The 25,042-nt window shown below is 37.6% G+C and overlaps 1 protein-coding gene across 2 annotated transcripts in view; it reads left to right on the top strand.

The window, feature by feature from the left end:
• Positions 1-25,042, top strand: part of LOC120517403 (glutamate receptor ionotropic, kainate 3) — a 511,659-nt gene that overhangs the window by 375,620 nt on the left and 110,997 nt on the right. For both annotated transcript variants that reach the window (XM_039739711.1, XM_039739710.1), the window contains exons 11-12: positions 5,555-5,778; positions 20,339-20,457. In XM_039739711.1, coding sequence (XP_039595645.1) covers positions 5,555-5,778; positions 20,339-20,457 — 343 coding nt within the window. The remainder of the gene's footprint in view (positions 1-5,554; positions 5,779-20,338; positions 20,458-25,042) is intronic.

Here is a 25,042-nt window from a genome sequence, read left to right as displayed (position 1 = left end):
TAATGGCAGTGGAAGTCTGGAACTCTTCAGTTATGGAATCAGTAGAGCGTTGGCGACTTTTACGCATCATACACACCTTAGCAGTCTTTGATCCCGCTCTGTGACTTTACGTGGTCTTCCGCATTGTGGCTGAGTTGCTGTTGTTCCTTAACGTTTCCACTTTCCAATAATACCACTTACAGTTGACAATGGAATATCTATCAGAGATGAAATTTCACAAACCTTCTTATTGCAAAGGTGGCATCCTATCACAGTACCACGCTTGATGTCACTGACCTCTGTAGAAAAACATATTTTGTTTCACAAATGTTTGTAAATGGCGACTGCATGGCTAGGCGCTTGCTTTTATATATTTGTGGCAAAGGGTCTGATTAAAACACCTGAATTCAATAATGAAGAGGTGTGTCCAAGTACTTTTGTTCATATAGTGCTGTCTTTACCCAGAACTGGAATTCCATTCATCCATATTCTATCCCATTTAATGTTACAGTATGTATATCCAGATAAGTTTAAAGACTATCCAGTAGGATCAGGAGCAAGGTAGGAACCAGTTCATTGCAGGGAACTGTCTAGAGCAGACAAATATTTCTTTTTACCATATAAAATCACTATGTACACCATAAATTATTTTAATAATTGAAAGCATTCACATTTGGCAAATCTTCCTCTTTAATTGTATTTAATGAAGAGACACAATGGAATGGGCATGCAACCAAGTTGATGGAGTTTTGTGAAGTAGCATGAGTTTCTGTTTGCACAGCAGATTCACGTGAAATATCAGACACCTTACAAATACTGTAGAGCAGGGAGCCCTTGAAGTGAGAAGCCATATTCAGAAACACAAATTATGATTGATAATGCCTTAAGAACATAGCTGGATACCCGCATGCAATTAAGAAATTACATGTAATACATCACTTGCTTGGATTGCTCATTATGATACCAGAATTACTATAACATATTTGCATATCACACAAATCATAAATCATGTTGTTGAAATTATTTGTCCTTTCTACTGTCTAAATGTGAATTACTGAACTGTGTCCTCATGAAGGTCAAATAGACATAATCAAGCAGAAAATGAAGAAGACGAACTAATAAAAACAGAATTGTGGACTCTAGTAAAATTGCCTAATTTATCATTAAGGCAATATTTAAATACTTTTTTTATTTTACGACATCAAACCTTATGCCAACATTTGCATTATTATAAATTAGAACTATATTTTTTTAAAACAGAGCACAGCCCTTGAGCATCAAGATTTCTTCAAACAGGCCACATAATGTTATTGTATTCCTGGCTGATTCTTTAATATAAGAATATCAAACTTACTGTACAGTTACTTTACATTACAGGGTATCTGAGCTCAACTTACACCACACAGGCATTCTTCCCCAAAAGAAAGTGAACAAATAAATTGATCAAAATATTAAGCTAGAAAAGATAAATCTATAACTCCAGCTTATATGACAACCACCCTACTGAAAACTGAGTTCTATGATTAGTCAAATTGAATACATTCATTTTATGGGCTGCACTTTGGTTTGCATAAGAATCAGTGTGCACCATTATGTCTGTCGTAATGGGTTTAGTTATTCTAGAGTGTAACTGGCACCCAAGCATGAGACATCTAGAGGGTGCTGCCACTTTGATAAGGTCTGTAGCATTGTCCAGCAAAGTGTTACTAAGCAACAGAGTCATCTTTAATGTGCACATTAGTATTTGAAGAGGATAGATAGATAGATAGATAGATAGATAGATAGATAGATAGATAGATAGATAGATAGATAGATAGATAGATAGATAGATAGATAGATAGATAGATAGATAGATAGAATGTGTTATGTTCTGCCCAAGGTGGACTATTAATTAATTTAAATAATAAATCAAAATCTAAAAATACAAAGTACAAAATCATAAACACAATTCCATGAATGGAAAAATTGTAAGTGACATGTAACTAAAAGACACTGTGGACCAATGGGTGCATATGGTCGCCCCAACCCGACACAAGTACTGTACAGCACACACGTTTCATTTACATTGGGGGAAGCATTTCTCCTTTGCTCCCCCAACAATACAGCACAGTGTTCACAATATCAGCACCAAATGCACAGTCCAGCACAAAAGCCTTTTCTTTTTCTTTCTTTCTTTCCACCTCCATTCCTCCTAATGCAAGCTTCATCCTTTTCCACCCATCTCTGGCTCCCTGAATGGAATGAGATGGCCCCTTTTAAGCTGGTCCTTGTGAGGAATCACTCCCAGGCCTGGTGAGAGCCCAATGTAGAGATCTGCAGCTCCCCCTGGCAGCCTCCATGAAACCCAATAGGGCTGTGCCAAGCTCCAAGTCCTAGTGTGGCCTGTGGGAATCCGTGGTGCCACAGTCGCACAGGAGGGCTGCCCTCCAGCGTCCCACGGGAGGTAGTGCCTCAGAGATGCACTATCCCCTGGTCTTTACATCCACTTGGCGTCCCAGCCAGGTAATGGCAGAGGCCACCTGTCACAGCAGTTAAATAGATTCAAAGTTACAGTCAAAATTCAGAAAGGAATATAAAGAATTCAAAATGGTAAAGAAACCACAAATTTGAGAAAAAGAGGAACCCCAAGACAAATAAAGCACACAAATGCCACAGCAAAGTAGCTGTGGTAGCAAGTTTCTTAACTAGGATTCTCTGATAATTTCTGACTCTATCAAGGCCACACTTGAGAGCCCTAAATAACTAAGATTGGGTCAAGGAACAACAACAACATTTATTTATATAGCACATTTTCATACAAACAGTAGCTCAAAGTGCTTTACATATTAAAGAACAGAAAAATGAAAGACACAATTATAAAACAAAATAAATCAACATTAACATCGAATAAGAGTAAGGTTCAATGGCCAGGGGGTACAGAAAAAACAAAAAAACTCCAGACGGCTGGAGAGAAAATAAAATCTGTAGGGATTCCAGACCATGAGACCGCCCAGTCCCCTCTGGGCATTCTACCTAACATAAATGAAACAGTCCTCTTTGGATTTAGGGCTCTCACGGAAGGGCTTGATGATGATGATGGTCACGTAGACTTCTGCCTTTTAATCCATCCATCATTGTTGGAGCATCATGAAGCTTTGAGTAGGTGGTGGTGGCACAGGCCACCACCACAAAGAAACCGGAAAAAGAAACAGAAAAGAGAGTTGGGGTCAGTACCGATTTTAGAGCCACCATGAATAGTTATTTTGAGGAGATTGAACATATAGAGTATCAGGATTAAGTTAAATTAAGATTAAAATGAAGTTATAAAAAGGCCATGTTAAAGTAATGTGTTTTCAGCAGTGTTTTAAAGTGCTCCACTGTATCAGCCTGGCGAATTCCTATTGGCAGGCTATTCCAGATTTTAGGTGCATAACAGCAGAAGGCCGCCTCACCACTTCTTTTAAGTTTTGTTCTTGGAATTCTAAGGAGACACTCATTTGAGGATCTGAGGTTACGATTTGGAATATAAGGTGTCAGACATTCCGATATATAAGATGGGGCGAGATTATTTAAGGCTTTATAAACCATAAGCAGAATTTTAAAGTCAATTCTGAATGACTCAGGTAACCAGTGTAGCAACATCAAAACTGGAGAAATGTGCTCGGAATTTCTTTTCCTAGTTAGGATTCTAGCAGCTGCATTCTGCACTAGTTGCAAACGATTTATATCTTTTTTGGGTAGTCCTGAGAGGAGTGCATTACAGTAATCTAGTCGACTGAAAACAAACGCGTGAACTAATTTCTCAGCATCTTTCAGTGATATAAGAGGTCTAACTTTACTTATGTTTCTTAAGTGAAAAAATGCTATCCTAGTGATCTGATTAATATGCGATTTAAAATTCAGATTACAGTCAACAATCACCCCTAAGCTTTTTACCTCCGTCTTGACTTTTAATCCTAATGTATCCAGTTTATTTCTAATAGCCTCATTGTATCCATTATTGCTGATCACTAAAATTTCAGTTTTCTCTTTATTTAACTTGAGAAAATTACTATTCATCCATTCTGAGATACTAGTCAGACATTCTGTTAGTGAATCAATAGAATCAGGGTCATCAGGAGCTATTGATAAGTACAGCTGTGTGTCATCAGCATAGCTGTGGTAGCTCACGCTGTGACCCAAGATAATCTGACCTAACGGAAGCATGTAGATTGAGAATAACAGCGGACCCAGGATAGAGCCTTGTGGAACACCATATCGGATATCATGTGTCTTCGAGTTGTAATTCCCACAACTAACAAAAAAATTTTCTCCCTGTCAGGTAGGATTCAAACCAATTTAAGACACTGCCAGAGAGGCTCACCTATTGACTAAAGCGATTTCTAAGAATATTATGATCAATGGTGTCAAATGCAGCACTCAGATCTAAGAGGATGAGAACAGATAAATGGCCTCTGTCTGCATTCACTTGCAAATCATTTACTACTTTAACAAGTGCAGTTTCTGTGCTGTGATTTGTTCTAAAACCCGACTGAAATTTATCAAGAATAGCATGTTTATTTAGGTGGTCATTTAACTGCATAATGACTGCCTTCTCCAGAACTTTACTTAAGAAAGGCAGGTTAGAGATGGGTCTAAAGTTTTCAAGAGCTGAGGGGTCGAGATTATGTTTCTTAAGAAGGGGTTTAACTACAGCAGTCTTAAGACAGTCTGGGAAGACCCTGTATCTAATGACGAATTTACTATGTCCAGAACATTATCAATTAGCACGCCTGATACTTCTTTGAAAAACCTTTGAAAAGGAAGTGAGAACAAAGAGACAAAACAAGATTAAAATCAAACTAACAGCAGATGATGATAAGCTACAAATATAACAAAGAAGTGGTGATAAATTACAAAGATAACAAAAACAACATCAAGACAAAAAAAGCCATCTTGACTACCAACAACGCTGTGGTCAAATGTCTAATGTTTTAGACACCATTATATATAACGCTTCACCTAAAATTATTGCCAACTGAATTACATTAATTTTCAGATTTTAAATTAAACCAAGTTATGTGCTATTGTACTCATACATAAATAACTGACCTAATTTATAATGCCTTTATTTGGTATGTTGTAAATTTATACAGAAATATGTTAATGCTAATTTTCTTTTTTGTCACTGTGGGGAGGTAGAGATAATCTGATGTTTACAAAAATAATGTTTATACATTAGGCATTTCACAGTTTTAATTACAGCACTTTTAAAATTAGTCAGGCATTTAATAAAGTGAAATTCCAAATTGCATGGTGTAACACAAAAATTGAAAGGTTAATGCATTTCCTAGAATAAAAAATGCTTTGAGAGTTGCCTTAATGTGTACAACTGGTAATATAATGGAGATGATGAGGAAATGTCTTTGTAAACCATTTGTGAGCATTCTTAATTGTGAGGATCCACAGTACTGTACTATATGCGAATATACAAATAAACAACTTAAGAAACAATATTTAATAATATTTGCATTTTTTTCCAATTATATCAACCAAAATAGCATTTTCCAATGTATTCTGTTAAATTATTACTGCTTTTATTTCTTATATATTTCAGAAAGCTGACCTTGCTGTTGCACCACTTACTATTTCTTATATTCGAGAAAAAGTGATTGACTTTTCCAAGCCTTTCATGACCCTGGGAATAAGCATTTTATACAGAAAACCAAACGGTACCAATTCTGGAGTCTTTTCATTTATGAATCCGCTGTCACCAGACATTTGGATGTACGTTCTCCTTGCCTACCTGGGAGTTAGCTGTGTTCTTTTTGTGATTGCAAGGTAATGCTTCATTCTTATATGTTTTTTTCTTGATTTTTGGTTGTACTGCTTTTTATAATAGTAAGTGTGAAAATCTTGAGGTGACAGAAATGTTGGAAAAAGGCTAGAGAAGCAGACTCTTTTAAACAAAATGGCATAAAATGGCTGCTTTTAAGGTTCAAAGGATGGCTTTCCAGTAAAATAAGTTCATCCATGTGAGATTAGTTTTTTAGCATGCAGCCAGCTTCTAAAGTACTTTACATATAGATTTTCTTTTGATTACGCATAACCTTTTTACTCTTTTTCTGATAGCCAAAGATTATCTTTATTTATTAGTCAGCAGTTAAACCAAGACAGAGTGGGACAATCACTAGCACTCCATCTGTGTTTGCCAGCAAGCTGCATAAATCCAAGACAAGTCAATAATGTTCTCTTTTTCATTTCCTGTAATTACATTAATTGAAGGTTATTTTCTGGATGCACTAATATTATAAAGTTTTTAAACATCAATTAAATTGTTTCCATGCATATCTGTACAAGCCACTACTTACCTAAGTAAAATTCTAAGCAGTTTCTGTTGATAAGAAATCCTTAAAAACTGGGTGAGCCCATGTAAATCCGAGTAAGCAAAAACAGAAATGATTGTAAGTATACGATAATCAAGGGAAATGAAACAACCAACGGCAGCCAGCAATTTGCAAATAACATCTACAGTACCTAGTCAAAACACACTGAATCAAATAGATGAGTAGGTGAACTGAAATGTAAATACCACACAATAATGAAATGGCGACATTAAAAAAAACAAACAAAGAAAACATTGTAACTTCAAAATGGAAATGAACAAAAATATGAATTAACAGCACGTAATTTCAAACAAAATATCATCCCATAATAAATAATAAAAAATAATAAATTACTGAATGTTATTAGGATGTCACATGTGCACACTGGTTGGCAATGCTTCTTCACATCTCCAAAGTCCTGCGTTCAGACTTCAGCCTAGTCATCTTAATGTCTGCTTTCATGGGTTATTCCACCTTTCCCCCACATCCTGAGTTAGGTTGGTTTGTGACTCTAAATTTGCCTTATATAATGAGTGTGACTTGCAACAGCTTGGCACCTCATCTGGAGGTGGCTCCTTTCACTCAGCATTGGCAGAAGTGGGCTAAGAAAGTGTTTGAATGGATTTTATTAGCTACAACCCTTTAAGCCAAGCAGTAAAAGACAGAAATAGCTATCTACTTTAAATCTTGTGGACAGCTCAACATAAGTGCTTTAGAATGTATTAAAACGGTTGGCATCAGATCCAGTGGTGGAACTCCCAGCCTAATAAGGTGTTACAAAGGCGCTATATAGGCACCGACCCGACACAGACAGACACGCACTCCAAATGTACAAAACACGCATCGTTTATTGTGCAACACACAAAGCCAACCAGAGCGCACAAAAACATCACACTATACTCAGTCCTTTTTCCTCTCTTCAGGTCGCCTCCACTCCTCTCTCGTAAGCTCCATCCTCTTCCACCCGACTCCTTGAGTGGTGGCTGCTAGCCCCTTTTATAGTTCACCCAGAAGTGCTTCAGGTGCTTGACCACCTGCCTCCGATTGCACCTCCGGGTGTCACTGAACTACAGCTCAGACAGGCCCTGGAACTCCTGCAGCGCCTCCTGGTGGCCACCCTGGATCCCAACAGGGCTGTAGAGAACTCCATCTCCCATGGAGCCCTGCGGGTATCTGAGGCACCACAGTCACCCGGGGGGCTGCAACCAAGTGGTCCGGGGGAGGTACTGTGCAGCCCATGAAGGGGTGTCCATCACAAAGGCTATGTCCAACACTACTACATTTTGGTTTGTTGTGTATGCATAGGTCAGAGTTGCCATAAGTATACACAAGCTTTTTCGTCAAGTTTTCTTTTATAAATCCTGACTTTGTGTGGGAAGTTGCATATACACATTTCAATCCTCTTTTTATGAGTATGCAAGCTTTATAAATGAGGCCCGAACAATAATTATAAAATATAAATGACTTGGCCTTGTCCTCTTCTCTTCCAAATGGTGCTGCAGCATTGGTAGGTATGTGAATGTGAACCAGTTTTTACATTTGCCATGAAATCTGGGCAAGAATCTATTGAAAAAATATATCACTGAATTTACTAAGTATTAATTTAAAATTGTAATGTTTTTTTTAATATAAGTGATAATAAATTGGAAATTCTAAATCTGATTATTTAATCTGTTTTCAGTATTGTTCCTTTTATAAGCATATTCATAATCCACAGCAACCACCCTAATCTGCATAAATTCTACCCATAACACCCACTTCTGCTTCTTATGTAAGTATATGCTACACAACTGGATGAAACAATAATCTGTAGAAATAGGCTGTCAAGGAGTAGTTTGCAGAGCTGGTTGTCACTAAAGATAGGTTTAGTTTATTTAAGTGAAGTGAGAGCTTCTATACAACATGATGTAACAAATTATCCTGCCAGAAAATGACTGAGAAATTTGTACATGTACTGTAGATGGAAATACTCTGATGAAATGGGCAGATTGACATTTGCCAAATGTTTAAAATTATGAATGACACAAAACAATTGAATGCATGACAATTTGTGTAACACTCAACAAATCAAAGTAATAACACCAGTGCACCAGTATCATGTTAATGAAAAGATCACTAAGACTAGTGCTAGTGCTTTATTGCAAAGCCACCACTGACCTCATCTCACACACTTTGTGAGGGACGTATCAGGTTCAGAATGGACCCTGTTCCCTTTTCTGGCCAGGAGACCATTATAATGGAAAGTCAGCATGGGAGCTGTAATATTCCCCTTACGCACCAGGATGTAGACATAGAAAGATGCTGCACCAGCAATTACACTGGGGCTGGTGTCCCAGTGGATTTGGGGCAACATTCTCGTGGGACCAGGGAAGCTGAAAGGACAGGAGACTGGGATGGTTGCCTTCTAAGAGCAGAGGTTCCCCCTGTACACTGAGCAGCAGCATCTCATCTAGCAAGGCTTAGTGTGGATACCCACAGGGCAGCATGGAAGTTGTTTTCACAAGGGGCTGCCCTGTTGGGTTCTATGGGGGCTGCCAGGGGGAGCTGTCAGATATTGACTGCACGAGGAATGGTGGGTCCCTACCTGTCCCAGAAGTGCTACCTGTGGATGATTGATTGAGCATCTGAAGTACTCCTGGGTCGGGTGATTAAACAAAGCCTTCCACTTGGCCCAGGAAGTTGGAGTCGGAAGTGGAGCTGGACAACACTTACTGGGAAAAAAGAGTGGAGTAGAAAAGAAAAGAAAAGGGTTGGACTGGATTGAATAGAATTGTGTACTACTGTGGAAAAGAAGCCTTCAGAGGTACTGTTTGAAAATAAAAATAACCTTTATTGAACCTGGGACTTTCCTTGTGTAGTTGTCTGGGGTTGGGGCTCAGTGGCACCCCTCACTACAGTAGTCACACCACACAAGCACTTTTCTTGAAATTGTGAGTCAACCAAACCTCTACTTTTTTGAGAAGCTATAGAACACTGTAGTATTCATTTTAAAATGTGGACACATTAATAATATACAAAGCCCATAGTTTAGTGCCCAGTCCAGGATTTGTTAGACTCTGGAGCTCTAAGATAACAGTTTTAACCACTGCAGCACTATGTCACACTTTTTTACTATAATAAACAAGGATATATAGCGCCTTTGCCAAGTATTCAGACTCTTTCACATTTTGCACATTTTGTTATGTTGCAGCCTTATGCTAAAATCATGTAAATTCATTTTCCCTTCATTATGCAACACCCAATACCCAAAATGACAAAGCAAAAATAAAATATTTGAAAATTTTAAACATTTACTAAAAATTAGAAAGTTAACTGTGACATTGACCTAAGTACTCAAACCTTTGACTCACTAATTTGGTAAAGCACCTTTAGCCTGGAGTCTATGACTCAACACGCATCACACATCATGATTTAGGGATTTTCTGTCAGTCTTCTGTGCAGATCCTTACAAGTTCTGTGATGTTAGATGGAGACTGTCGGTGGACAGCTGTTTTCCGGTCTGTTTAGAGATGTTTGACTGAAGTCTAAGCTCTGGCTGGGCCAGTGAAAAACATTCATAGAATTGCCAATTCTGTGTTGTCTTTGCTTTGTGCTTAGGGTTATTGTCCTGTTGGAAGGTGAACCTTTGGCCCAGTTCAAGATTTATTGTGCACTGGAGCAGGTTTTCATTAAGGATAACTCTAAGCTTTTCTCTATTCGGCTTTCCCTCAACCCTGTCAAGTCTCCCTGTCCCTGTGACTGAAAAACAACCCCACAGCATGATGGTGCCACCCCCATGTTTCACCGTTGTAAAAGTATTACATAGATGATGATCAGTGTTTGGTTTCCTCCAGGCATGACACTTAGAATTTAGACCAAAGAGATTAATCTTGGTGTCATCTTGTTTTTCATAGTCTGCAAATACTTTAGACTTTGTGGGCAGGCTTTCATGTGTCACCTGGCCATAAAACACAGCTTAGTGGAATGTTGCAATGGTGGTTGTCCTTGAAGTTTCCCTCATTTCCACACAGGTTCTCTGGTGGTCAGCCAGAGTGACTATGGCAATCTTGGTCACCTCCATTCCATTATTTCTCAGTTTGACTAAGCAGCCAGCTCTAGGCAGAATTGTGGTTGTTCCAAGCATATTCCATTGAAGACTTATGGAGGCAACTGTGTTCCTAGGAACCTTCAATGTTGGGAAAGTTTTTTGTAGCCTTCCCGAGATCTGTGCCTCTACTCAACCTTGTCTCAAAGCACTGCAGGCAATCCGTTTGACTTGATGGCTTGACTTTTGCACGGATACACCTTGTCAGCTGCGGGATCTTCAATTTCAAGCTAAGCTGAGCTGCCACCAGACAGTCATGTAATCTGTCATGCCCTGTTAGATCTAGTCATGTAATCTGACATCATCAATGTAAAGAGATCCAGCAATTGCATCAACAAAAACAAATACTTATTTAACATATTCTCATTGAAATTATGTAGCTCAAAAGTGCTTTAAGAATGATTAACAAAAAAAAAAAAAATAGAAATAAAAATAAAAGATAAATACAAACTTATACAATATTAACAAATAAATAAATAATGGAGATGGAAGCGACTAAGCTTGGCCTAAATTACTATTTAATAAACTTTTAAGTCTCTGATGCTTAAAAAGACAGAGTCTGATGCTAAGGTCAGAGCAAAGAGAGGAAAACAAAAATTCCAGATGATGAGATTCTGGAGTAAATAAACCTCCAGGGATTCCATGGCTGAAGGACCACCTAGCCTTCACTGGGCATTCTATAAACAATAAATATTTTGAATTAATTCATAATTTCTTATGCTTATAACTAAGATTGGCCTATCCTGAAATAGTAAACATAAAGTTGATAAGCTATGGAGAGAGGACTGGTAGGAGCGCTTATGATTTAGCACTGCTGCGCCATTAGCTCAAGAGACTCATTGTCAATTCCTGGCTTAGCTGATTATTATCATTCAAAATGCCACTGTCTGAATACCAATAAGAAAATATAAAGACACACATAGCAAATGAAAACAGACCACAAATGATGACAACTGTATGCCAGGATGCCAAAAAACAGACTCACTACAGCAAACAAACTCAGACTCACCTTAGGCTCATTTAGATCCATCAGTTTAACTAACCCACACATATTTGAAGATTTGGACAAAAAACAGACTATTAAAAGGGAAAACCCAGAGACACACAGGAAAAATGTGCAAACTCCCTGGAACGGGATTAAAACCCAGGATGCCGAAATCATTTGGTCCCTTGAAAATTACACAATACATAAGCATCTAAAGTATTACAGAAGCCAAAAAAATGTATTAATTTATAATTATTCCCTGACCATGAACTAGATTAATTGAGTTTTGACATGGAATGACGGAGGCAAATTTACATTTGCGCTTAATAGCATATATGTAGTACTATTGTATGAGTGTTCTGACAAAAATATCTAGCTGATAAAATGTCTGAAAAATGATCTAAGATAGAAGCTATTTAACATAATCATAATCAGGAGGGCGCTCTGCGGTGGGCTGGAGCCCTGCCCGGGGTTTGTTTCCTGCCTTGTGCCCTGTGTTGGCTGGGATTGGCTCCAGCAGATCCCAGTGACCCTGTAGTTAGGATGTAGTGGGTTGGATAATGGATGGATGGATGGATAATCAGGATGTTCTTTTACAGTGAACAGTTTTATAAGGGACTAGCTGTCCCCCATTGCTGCGCAAGCAAAGCAGTGAAAAAGGACAAACTTTAAAAATAAATGAACAAGCAGGTATCGCTAACTACTGAGGATTTAGGCTTAAACACGTGGCGAGAGGTCCAGCAACTCAAACAGAGGCTGGCACGTGAGTGAGGATGACCCTGCCCAGCTTCCCCCTCCCCTCGGCCCGCAGCCTTTATCTCGGATTAGCGTGAATAAAACACTGCCGCATGTGAACTGTGATACTTAACACAATGAGAGAAGTTGCAAAATTAACCGGAATGTTCAAGCAAATTATAGAAAAAAACCCGATCTAAATTCGTTAAGTAGTTCTCTCGTGAAAAGCAGACAGATGTTGAATTTTATATATTTAGAGATTTGTTGATGTGTGTACTTTGAGTCACATAGATTAACTGTACTGACCACCCCTGCCAGTGCTGCAATGCTTCACTCACATATTGGCTTTGATAAATGCTTCACACTTCACACTGGATTTTTCATCTTTGAATTCAGTACTTTTTCTTCTGCATTTTTCTCTACAGATAGTCTGGAAAATACATGTGTTAGGCTTCATGGATGAAAATGTATTGTAATCTACTTATAATAGGTTTACTTACCATTCTGTCCCCATTTCAATAATGCATTACTTTGCCTATTTGACTTCTGAGAGAGATCTGGTTGGTTCGCCAATTTAATGTTTTGTCAAAGAAATTCATTGTCATTTGCATCAAGGAACTACAGAAGCTTTTTTTTTTTCCTTATGATAAAAAAACCTTTCAAAAACATTCTTGTCATAGAGATCTTCAGATGCTCTTAAAGTGTCACTGCTGAAATTAATTTATTTGCCAACTACTTGCCAGTGTTATTCAAATGTTGGGAAACTCTGATATACATGAAGGTAAATCTATAAAGATTAATTTTAGGAATGACTAGCACAGTTTTACTTACCTTGCTAGCACATTTGCTTACCTTGCTAGCACATTTGCCCTTATGGTGGGTGATAGCTAGAAATGATTCAGAATGGAGGGGCTTGTGAGTGCTGTGCAAATTTGTCACAAACTGCATCCTAATTGCGATGCTGCCTTCTAACCATGACCATGGATAATTTACCACCTTTAAAATTTTCATGCTATGGTAACGCTTTAAATTCCTGTTCTTACACCTCTACAAGTGCACATCATACAATTACTAACCTTCTGTCCTCACCTGCCCCTAAATGCACGTTTTGCCACTGACGCCTTACTCACTACTTTTGTCATGCTGTATGATTCCTTTTAAAATCTTGACATGCCATCTGTCTTAAACCTCTGACTTGAAGTAAACAAAAGGTGATTTCTCTACACTCCAGTTAGACTTTACAACAATGAAATAATTTCAAACACAGCCTTTTCTTTCAGGAGGTTGCTGTGGCTTTTCAAGGTAAATACTTGACTGGCTGACTGGCTTTGCTTCAGATGCATTTACCAGTGAAAGAAAACGGAGCCAATTAAGAAGAGGTCATTGGTACTTTGAGATAGCAGACAAATGCACTCCAATCATGTCTGCAACTTGTGACAGACTAGCTGCACATGCCTTTTTTATCCAGTCTGTGCTCATCTCTGTCAGAGTAATAACCCTGATGTGACTACACTGTCAACGGAGGAGCAAAACAAAACCACTTGTCACTCTGTGTCTAGTGGAGATTGTTTGTTTGAAACAGCAGAGTTCATTTATGCTAACAAAGAAACCATGTCCTCTACAGTTTATGAGAGTGTCTGCTTTGTTTACATGACACTAATGTAGTTTGAATATTATAATATTGTTCGCATAGCATTTAAAGTTCTATGTTTTTAATATTTTAAGGCCCCCTCCATACATCCACATTGTTCGTTTTTATCCTAAAAGTTGTCCTTTGTTAGGAAATCAATACAACTTTTTTATGGTTGTGAGACAGAAAATGTTGTATTCTACATGCAAGTATTTTGATCATTTTTGCAATTGCTTCTCCTTCACAATGCTGGAGTCCTGAGTTCAAATCCAAGCTTGATCACTACATATTTGTGAAGCCAGTATATTCTTTCTATGTCCATGTGATTATTCTCAGTTTCCTCCTACAGAAGATATTCAAATTTGATTGACTGATGATAGAAAATATAAGAGGCATGGGCATGTGCCCTGAAATGGACTGGTGTCATGTCACAGGACAGTTCCTGCCTTGGGCCTGTAAGGATCAGTCCCATCCTCCTTTATTTTTATAAAGTATGGAGTCTCAGAAAATAAATAAATGGAAGCTTGGATAAGATTTCTCTTAGCTTATGACAATTTTAACCTTAGCACACTTGTATAATGTTTTTGTTTTATCTCCTCTGACCATTCTGCTCTAATCACCTGTTTAATTCTGTATACTGCATAGCCATTTGAAACAATGCAGGAATCAACAGAGGATGAGCTATCACTCAATCAGTGGGCCTACATGCCCACCTGGCCGATTTAGTTTGACTAATTGACCAAACGCATGTCTTTGGACTTTCAGAGGAAACCTGAGCTCCTTGTGAAAGAAGAGTAAATTTAAAGAATTCCACATAAATGAACGTAAACTTACAAAAGATCAGGGGCCTCATGCATAACGGCGTGCGTAGAATTCGCACTATAACGTGACGTAAGCAGAAAAGCTGAAATGTGCTTACGCACAGAAAAATCCAGATGCATAAATCTGTGCGTTCGCCAGCTTCCACATTCTTCTGTTAGATAAATCCTGGTCAGCGTGAAAAGTAACGCTTGTGCACGCGCCTGCTGTCCTGCTCCAGCTCCTCCCAGAATTACGTCTCTTTGAATATGTAAATCAATATAAATAGCCCTTAAGCTCAGCGTTCTGTGAAAAGAAAATCAGAAAAGCACGGAGGAAAATAGTATTTTTTTTCTTGCCTCCAGTTGGTACTCGCTGAAACTCTTCTATTTGTTGGTTTAAACAGTGGTATAAACAACAAAAGGAAGCTGATCGAATGACAGAGTGTCGGAGAAACTTGAAAGCTCAAGTTCACAAAGTCGCACAGTGCCCGAAATAAAAAAGAAGTCACATATCAAAGTTGCCGTGAAAAGGCTAGTCGTAGCCCACGGTCTGAGTGTCATATAAAAGCTTATTAGGGTACAGAGAAAAAAAAATAGGCACACAGTTGGAAAAAAGCATGAAATGTCAACTTTAATCTCGAAATGTTCGCTTTAATCACATAGTTTATTTTGTCATTAAAGTAGAACATCATATACTTCATCTTAAAATCGTTTAATTTACTAGTTTCTCAAATCCCATCTTAACTAAAGTAGCACGTTAAATGCTTTGTTTTGTATTTGATCTTCTATGTGCTCTATGTGTGTGAATCACTACTTGCTTCCGGGTTTTCTCTTCCTCCAACAGGACACAGAATCCATTACATTTGTAATATTACAGCTTTCTGAATAATTAAAATACTGATATGTATACTTGATATCATTTTCATGGTTATAGGAGTTAAAGCATGATATTAAACATGGGAACACGGTTGTGCAGTGATTGTGTGCGACCTTCAATGAAATAATTTATTGCAGCAGTACTGTCTCTTTGAAACATACTAACCCCCAATTCCTGTCCTTCCTTTTCTTTCTCCAAATACCCAATTACTACACAATCAGCTCTGTAATAGACATTAAGCCATCTGTAAGCTTATAATGCCGATTCTTCAAAACTTTTAAGGAAAATTGAAATATCTTCATAGTACATGTTTAATTATTCTATCCTTCACACCAGTCCCAGTGAAGCATACAGTGCAAGGCAGGAACAATCCGTAAATGGAGCGCCAGATCCTTGCTAGCGTAGCGACACCATGCCCTTTAATTATTAATAATATAGATTATTTAAATGAAGTTAAAGTTTTATCTGTATAATATAATAAACATATATTGCTGCATTTCATCTTTAAAATGATATTATCATCATATGTAAATACACGCTTTATAAAGTAGCTCAGGTTGTGTAATATTATAACTGTAGTGCAAGTTTACAGTGAGGTAATTGTAATTATAAGTACGTTTAGAGCTCTTGGGATGAAACTCTTTCTGAACCACGAGGTCCGTATAGAAAAGGTTTTGAAGCGTTTGCCCTGTGAGAAGCAGTTCAAATAGGAAGCATGGCTGAGGCAGCGTGTGCTTAATGCTGTTTACCAATAATTCTCTTTCCAATCAGCTGCTCTGAGTGGTACAGTGAGAGTAATATGGAAAAAGATTATCCGCTGTGGCAACCTCTAACATAAGCAGCTGAAAGAAGAAAAAGAAGGTGCAGTGAGAGTAACAACGCTAAAGCAGCTATGGTATTTGGAATAGTTTGGTCATTCCGTGGACCATTATATTGTTACAGGTTAATTACAATCAGATGCTTTAAACTAATAAACAATATGCGGTTAATTTCAGTGTATTTATAAAGCCGCGTCAGGGATGTGCATCTGAAAAAGAAAGATAAACCACACAGGAACAGTAGCACTGCTTTGACGCTGGGTGCCGCCAGTCTGCAAAACCGAGTGGAGAACTTGCGTATGACAGGGTATGAGGTACCATGGAAAAGTTTGTGGCTTTACGCCAACTTTAGGTTTTATACATCGCAATTTAAACGTGGAAATGTTCTTACGCAACATTTCTGTGCGTACACACCGTTTATACATGAGGTCTTGTCAGACACAGTAGCAATGATATTCATTGGTTCATTGTACCAGTATATAGTGAAATGGAGTACAGTGAAACCGTGCATACACACACACACACATTTTTTACAACTGTAACTTGTGTTTGAACAAAAATGTACAATGGAATTACTTCTATGGAGAAATAACTGAGAAATAACTAAAATACTGTTTGCCATGTGTAAAAGAAGAGTAATTCTTCCTTTTGCTTACATTAGATTCAAGTACGGAAAGACTTTTCATAGTTGGATTGAGGTTCCTTTCATATTTAGCTCTCCTAGAAACTGAACTGTGATTTTAAAGTGCACTTCAGATATAAGAATACATACTGATATACGTTAATTATGCATGGAAATATGTGAGTAGGCACAGTTGGCAAGAGCCTATCCAGGTAAATACTGATAAAAAATTAATGTTGTGACAATAGGTCTAATTTTTAAAACATTTTTTCTATTATAGCACCCATTTTGTACTTGCAGGTGTGCTCAGCAGGATTATCTTTCAAAATTAGATATCTGGCCATTACCATGACATATGTATATGTGTCCTTCAGTTTAACAAACATCTGAGAATACTCTATATAGAGGAAAAATTATAAAGATATACTAATTAAACAGAATCTATCTATCTATCTATCTATCTATCTATCTATCTATCTATCTATCTATCTATCTATCTATCTATCTATCTATCTATCTATCTATCTATCTATCCTCTTCAAATACTAATGTGCACGTAAGAGATGACTCAGTTGTTTAGTAACACTTTGCTGGACAATGCTACAGACCTTATCAGTGTTGATGTCTGGATGTCTCATACTTGGGTGCCAGCTACACTCTAGAATAACTAAACCTATTATGACAGACATAAGGGTATACACTGATTGTTACACAAACCAAAGTGAAGCCCATAAAATGAATGTATTCAATTCAACTAATCATAGAGCTCAGTTTTCAGTAGGGTGGTTGTCATATAAGCTGGAGTTTTTTTTCTTGCTTAATTTATTTGATTAGTTTATTTGTCACTTTCTTTTGGGGAAGAATGCCTGTGTGGTGTAAGTTGAACTCAGGTACCCTGTAATGTAAAGTAACTGTACAGTAAGTCTGATATTCCACTCATAAAGAATCTTTCTATCTATGGTGTGCTAGTACTAGAAAATTAAGACATACAAAACTCAGGAACTATTAGTTTATTTGGCATTCCCAATGCTGTTAGTGGACACTCAGTAGCTTAAGCACATATGCTGTGAATCATCAAGAGTACTGAGAAGGACTGTTGTTTGCCCCTCATCAAGATATTTCTGTTGTATTAGAAAAATGAAACTGGGGCCACTAGGGAGAGCTCTGTTTGTATACTCTTCGGGCTTCGTGATATTGTCCCAGATGCTGGGTCAGTTGGAAGGAGTTCAGAGCTCACACCATTATGAAAGTTTGAAATTCAGAGGTAGAACAGACAAAGGTATGATGGGCAGGAGGAGAAGTGACCTGATTAAAGAGAGAATGACAAAGTTCTGGGAAGGATAAAGGAAATGCATAAGATATTTCATTGGGTAAGTTGGCAGGAATCCTAATAGTCAGATAAGGACCCAAGTCCCATGCAGTTAGGCCAAGAATGGCATTAAACTTTTAGCTGTGGTTATTTTGTGTTGTTACTTTATAGTTACTCAGTTTCTTGATCCCTCACCCACTATCATTCTGTCTGCACTATCTGTTCAAGAGCAAGGTTGAGACTTTCATAGTATCTATCTATCTATCTGTATTTCACCCTCATACTATAGTCTAATCCTGTTTAAACAGAATCAGAAACACCATGTGTTTCTCTTTTTTCATCATTTTTTTCATTAAGAAGACTGTCTAGCTGAGAGTCTGCACTAAAACAATTGTTGGGTTTTAGTCGCTAGATGGAAAAAAGCTATTGGAGTTAACCCTTGGAAAGTGTTTAACTGATGAGTGCAGACACACACAGTCCTCACATAACTGTGTTTTGTTTCAAATGAACATGTTCTTTCATAAGCTTTAGGGCTTTAGGGGGCGCTATCGCTCCATTGAACCCTCAGGTACCACGCCAAACACCAGGTAAAATTCCAACAATAATTATTTTTGTTACAATAATTACGTGGACTAAGCACCCTCCACTCCACACTACTTATTAATAAACAATACTCCAATAATAAATCAATAACAATCCTCCAACTCCCAGACGCGTTGCCCTCCTACCACCCAGCTCGGCTCAATGCTCTGGTGTTTCCTTGTCCTTTTTAAAGTCCACGACCCGGAAGTGCTCCTTGACTTGCAGTCCATGTGACTTCCTAGCACTTCCAGGTCAAATCAAAACTCTTCTTTCTTTGTCAGCCCGGAAGCACTTTATTCCTTCCGTCCTCATGACCAGCAAGTACTTCCGGGCTGTAGGAACACCAAATGTCTATGTGTCTCCCTGCAGCGTCCCCTGGCAGCCCCGACTTTATCCAGCAGGGCTGTGTATTACAACTCCAAAGTCCATGATGCCCTGCTGGAATTCGGGGCATCTCCACATTGCAGGCAGGACTCGATCTGGCGGCTTGGGGGTCTTGGCCGGGATAAACTGCTGGGCATAGTCCACAGCTTTCACATAATTTAGTGTTGTTAGATATATTAGATCCAACGTAAACTGCAAATGTGATAAATATTATAAGGACAGAGCAAACGGATTATAGCTTATATAGTGTAACAGCATTGTAATATCTTTCTAATCTATATATATAAAATTCTTTTCGCATTTGAAACGGAAATTACGTATGACCACAGAACATATTATAATGCACTCGCGCTTGAAACGGAAATTACGTATGACCATAATAGTCAGGTTACACAGATAAAGTGAGACAGAAGCAGATCGAGAGAGAAGGCTCGCAGGCTCGCTGATCAGCGTATACGACAATCACAATTGAGGGTCTCACAAACACCCGAACAATGTGCTGAACAGAATCGAATTCGACGGATGCAGTATTCACAGGCTACCATTTCACACAGGCGTCAGGGTCTGTATATGGAGGGATTCCATTATAACATTGAAAAATATTATTTCCTACATCCAAAAGTTACAATAGAAGAAATGGACATCATGTGTGAGTACTGCCAAGCACGGATGGTTAAATTTGAATCACGTGGGATGTGTTGTTCAGACAGCATTAATGCCGTTGCCTCATGATAGCCACAAATTTTTCCCTTCCACTCAGTGAGCGAAGCCACTGGGTAATCTGCTAGTTTTTGATGATGTAGCTCAAAGTGCTTTACATGATGAAAAAAGAGAAAAAAGACAAAGTAAGAATTAAAATCAGAGAACAATAATTAACATAGAATAAAAGTAAGGTCCGATGGCCAGGGAGGACAGAAAAAACAAAAAAAACTCCAGATGGCTGGAGAAAAAAATTAAATCTGCAGGGGTCCTGAGGCCACGAGACCGCCAAGCCCCCTCTAGTTGTTCTACCTAACATAAATGATCTGTGTTCATTGTTTTTAGGGTTCTCATGGAAGGACTTGATGATGACGGTCATGTGGACAGAATAAAGTATATTTACAAGATAATATTGATTTTATTTTAATACATAATTAAATTCATTTTAAATTTCTCATGCTTAAAATTAAATGCACCTATTTTTTTACAGGTTCAGCCCTTATGAGTGGTATGATGCACATCCTTGTAACCCTGGTTCAGATGTTGTGGAGAACAATTTCACTCTGCTTAACAGCTTTTGGTTTGGTGTTGGATCACTTATGCAGCAAGGTAAGTAACTCCTCTTGTTACTTTCCCATGGCATCCTTAGTGTTTTGTGTCTAAAGACAAAAAAAGCTGTACTTGTCAAAAGGAAGCTGAGTTTAAACATGCATTGTGAAGAGTTATGTTGTCACCATCCATCCTTCAGAACAGGAGCAGCAGACAGGAAATATGTCACTGAAAACTGTTAGAAACTGACAGGAGGTACAGAATGGGAATGTTGTTTTCTGAAAATCACAACAAATGTGTCTATTGAATAATGTTTACTTGCAGAGTGAGTGAGTGGGCTCACGTACTGTAGCTCAGAGTGCTCATGTATTTTCTAGCTATACATTTTCCTCATCGCTCAAGAGTGACAGGCAGCAATGTCCCAATAGACCACAATCTGATGCCATTTTAGACGGCAAGATAGCTTAGCTGTGCTTAGCTTAGCTTCTGCTTCAATACTATTGGGATCCTGAACTAGGGTCAATCATTTTTGGGAATTCTCCATATTATTAGTATTTTAGCTACTTGCACTGTTTTCTTTTCAACATCTAAATACAAACTAAAATTAAAACAATTGCACAAGTAGGGAATGCATTTATCCTTTTAATTTAGCTCTGAAATGATGAAGCTATGTAAAAAAATCTTTATACTTTTATCTTTCATGATACAGTAGCTATTTGTAATTCAATGTACACATTTACTAAACTCATTGAAATCACTATGTTTAGCCAGCAGTGTCATCAGAATGATACAGTGCTGCTCAAGCATCCGTGATTCTGCAGAGCACAAGCAGTATTTACCAAAATACACCTTTTTACACAATGCCAAGGCTGGACAGCACAAACATACTTTAATTCATTTGACAATGCCCATTTAATACATTATAATATAAGACTGATATTGCTATAAGTAGACACACATTTAATGTGTTTCCACTATACTCATTCGAGTCAAATGAGGATTATTTTATTGAGCTATCAGTATGTTGTGATTTCCATTATCCAGTAGCAGTACTTTAATTTTAAATATTACTAATGTTACTTTTTTAGATTTAAAGTTGTAAAAAAAAAGATTAACCTTTAAGAACTCCAAGCAGACATGCAAGTGGATCCCAAAACTTCACTTGTAATCTCTTTTTCCAAAACCTACATTGCCTTCTGTTTTGCTTCAGCCCATCAAGAGCTTCTGGGAAAACAGTGTTCAAAATGTACTGATAGAAATTTGCATTTCTCATTTGGAAACTCTGTCTGGTTTAGGAGAGTGAAAATACAATAATATAGCTAATACTTAAAACTGGTATCCTTACTATAAGACACATTATTATAGTGTACTTAACTTATTAATGCTCAATTAACACTTATAAATGCTGCAAAAAGTTTTATTAAGAAAAAATGCTCTTTCATGGACAAATGCATGTATATACTACAGTCATGGTAAATATAATGAGCATACTTTGTTAACAGCTCAATGAAAGTTAACAATCTACCATGCTTTCCTTCTTTACAAAAGAAAAATACTTTTGCCATCTCCTCTTGTTTAACTCTTTTTCCTTGCATGCATAAATAGAGATGATTTCTTTGATTGTCAAACATTGATTCTGTTTCTGATGAACACATTGATGTTCTTACTTTGGTGTCTTCCATTAGCGGCAGCTGGGATGATCGACATTCTCCATGCTACAGTTTCTAAGTGCTTTACACTTATCTCACACTAATGTTGGTCCTTTTAGGTCCCATCAAATAATATTGAAGTCGGGCTCAGATTTCATCCAAGAAATTTAAACTCTGCATGTTGTCTTATTGTCATGTTTTGATCAGCCATATACTGTACTTACAGTATAAAGTGAAGCTATGCAATAACCCGGGCAAGTGACGTCATGTTTCATTCGGGTGTCAAACAATAGATAGAAGAACTACCTACAATTCCAAACATTTCAATATTATTAGGCATTTTGCAACAATTCACATATGTTCATTATTTTTGATACATACTGGAAACAAAAGTGTATACATTCATTTTCTTAATCCAGGATCTTAGTGCCCCCACTGGGAACATGGCAGGAGTCAATCCTTCACAGTACACTCATGTCTAACAGGATATGCCCATACACAAACAGTCCTGATACTTGGAAAATTCCAAATCATAAAGCGTTGTTTTATTGTTACATGGGAAAGAACTGGGACACCTGGAGAACTTTCAGATGTGTAAAGAGGAAACTTCACATAAACAATCTTGGATCCAGGAATTGAACTTGAATCTCTGGAACGGGAAAGCAGCAGTATTAGGTCACCTTGCCAAAGCAGAAAGTATAATTGTAAAAATACTGAAATCTATCCATCTAACCATTTTCCAACCTGTATCATCCAGTTGAAGGTCTAAGGGCCAAAGTCTATTCTGGAAGTACTGCTCAAAAAGCTGAAACCAATCCTATATGGGGCACCATTGTATTCTAGGACACACTCATGCACTAAGTCACAATCACTTGTAGAGAGAAACTTAGTCTGCAACTAACCTAAAACACGCATTTTTGGGATGTGAGAGAAAAATTGGAACGCTCAAAGAAAAACCCATGCAGACATGAGGAGCACATTCCAACACAGGCAGGGAACCCAGGGCTATAATATAGAGACAGAGCAGAACATTGTCAGTTTGCTACTAAGAAACAATCATAATTTATTTTATAGTAAAATATTGGCAGGTTTTCAGTGGTGCCTTTGGCATGACAGTTCTGAAAAATTCATTAATGTACCAAAACTATACCATCTGTGACTCAATTGCTAATGACTATTAATACATGAAAGGTCAGACACTGTTTGCATCGCAAAATATGAATCAAACAATGAAATGCTGGAACCTGATCTCCTCAGTTGCCATCAGATCATCGTAATTTCCTCTGACATCGTCATCAGCTGACAAAATTCAGCAGTATAGATTTGAATGTTAACTGAGAGCCTCACCACCCCACCTCTGCCTCAAAAATAGTGTAAGTAAACAGCCTCAGGGAGATAGGAAGTGAAGACAAGGTCATGTGGGACAGATTGTTGGAATACTTCTCCACAGACTGGTTCAGTAGGTGGCTACCAGGTATTCCTTCTTGGAACATATTGGCTACAGCTGCATATTATATGTAGAGTACAGGACTGGATTGAATTGACCAAGGATGACTGGCTGTTTCTTTTGAACTAGGGGCTGGGAGAATTTAGAAGAACTTGTGGCTCTGGTGGTAATTTGCAAGAATTCCAAAGAACTTTCATAGATGCTGAACTGGTTGAACAAAGTGGCAGCAACTTTGAGAGGAGTTAGACTCAGAATGGATTAAACTAATAGTTAAGCACACAGTACTCAGGATGTGTTTCAAGGATAATAGTCAGAAAATGTGACAACAAAAGAATGAAAAGGAACGAGTGACTAGAGTCAAAATCATAAATCGTAAATTGTATTCAAACATCATGGCAAAAATATCTGTAGCCAGGAATTCAAAAACAAAAAAGGAAGAACAGAAAGATCGTTTAGGTTAAATCCAATAAAATACAACCAGTATGTGACACAACTGAAAATGTTAAACACTGCACACTCCCCGTTGACACTGTTCAGCAAAATAATATAAACTATCCACAAATAATACTTAAAATGGCAACAACCCATTAATCAAACAAAATGTTGTCACAGGAATACTATACTTATTTTCAACATTGTCAAAAATGTATCAAACACCAAAATAAATGTGACCACGAGATTCCATGACCACCAAAACCCCTAAAACAAGGTAAAAAAAAATAGATTTTAATGGTCAAGGAGAATTTATAAAAAAATCTAAAACAAAAAGTCTGAACATGAAAGATTTAGCCTTTATATCCCTGCCAGACGCTCACAGTATGAAAAATTAGAAGTCAAGAAGCATGGACAGAGATTGGTTTTTGATGTTCTGCTTAAAATATCTGAAATAATTTGAACCAATATCAAAAAGGCAAACTGTGAGTCAAGAAACATGCTAAGTTCCTAAATGAGAAAAGCAAACCAAACATTGTCAAACCCAAACAAAACCCTAGACGTCAGTCAAAATATGAACAAAGACTCAAATAGCAGGAAAACGAATGTAGAAAACCATATTGGGGATTAGCAATTAAATTCAGATAAAGAAGAAGTGAACTTCATGGCTGTTATGCAATATGCACTGCTGACATCATGTGTAAAAATCTGCAACATGATTACCACAGTGACACTAACAACATGATCATCAAATGGCAATGCTCCTAAAAATGATATTGCATTGAACAAAGAGAAATTAGAATACTTATTTATCAGTAATAAAACCAACACACACAACCCTGTTTGTTTAATTAACAATTGAAAATATCATCAGCTAGTCACCTGAAGAGCATTCTAAAAACTAAGAATGATGCCCAAAGCCAGTACATGGTGCAGGTATGGCTTATGATGTTATTGCTCCACCATTATATAGTAGAAGGTGATGGAGAACAATATTCAGCACCCAAGCTTATGGATTGTTCAAATAATCAGTGATAGTATGCACATTTATTATAGTTAGAGAAATTGATCTTTAAATCAATCAGAACCCTACGGCTCAGACCTTTGCTTGTCTTTT

The sequence above is a fragment of the Polypterus senegalus genome, chromosome 17, assembly GCF_016835505.1.
Source record: "Polypterus senegalus isolate Bchr_013 chromosome 17, ASM1683550v1, whole genome shotgun sequence".
Lineage (NCBI taxonomy): Eukaryota > Metazoa > Chordata > Cladistia > Polypteriformes > Polypteridae > Polypterus > Polypterus senegalus.
The sequence above is the reverse complement of the archived record's forward strand: the minus strand, read 5'-3'. Positions and strand labels throughout refer to the sequence as shown.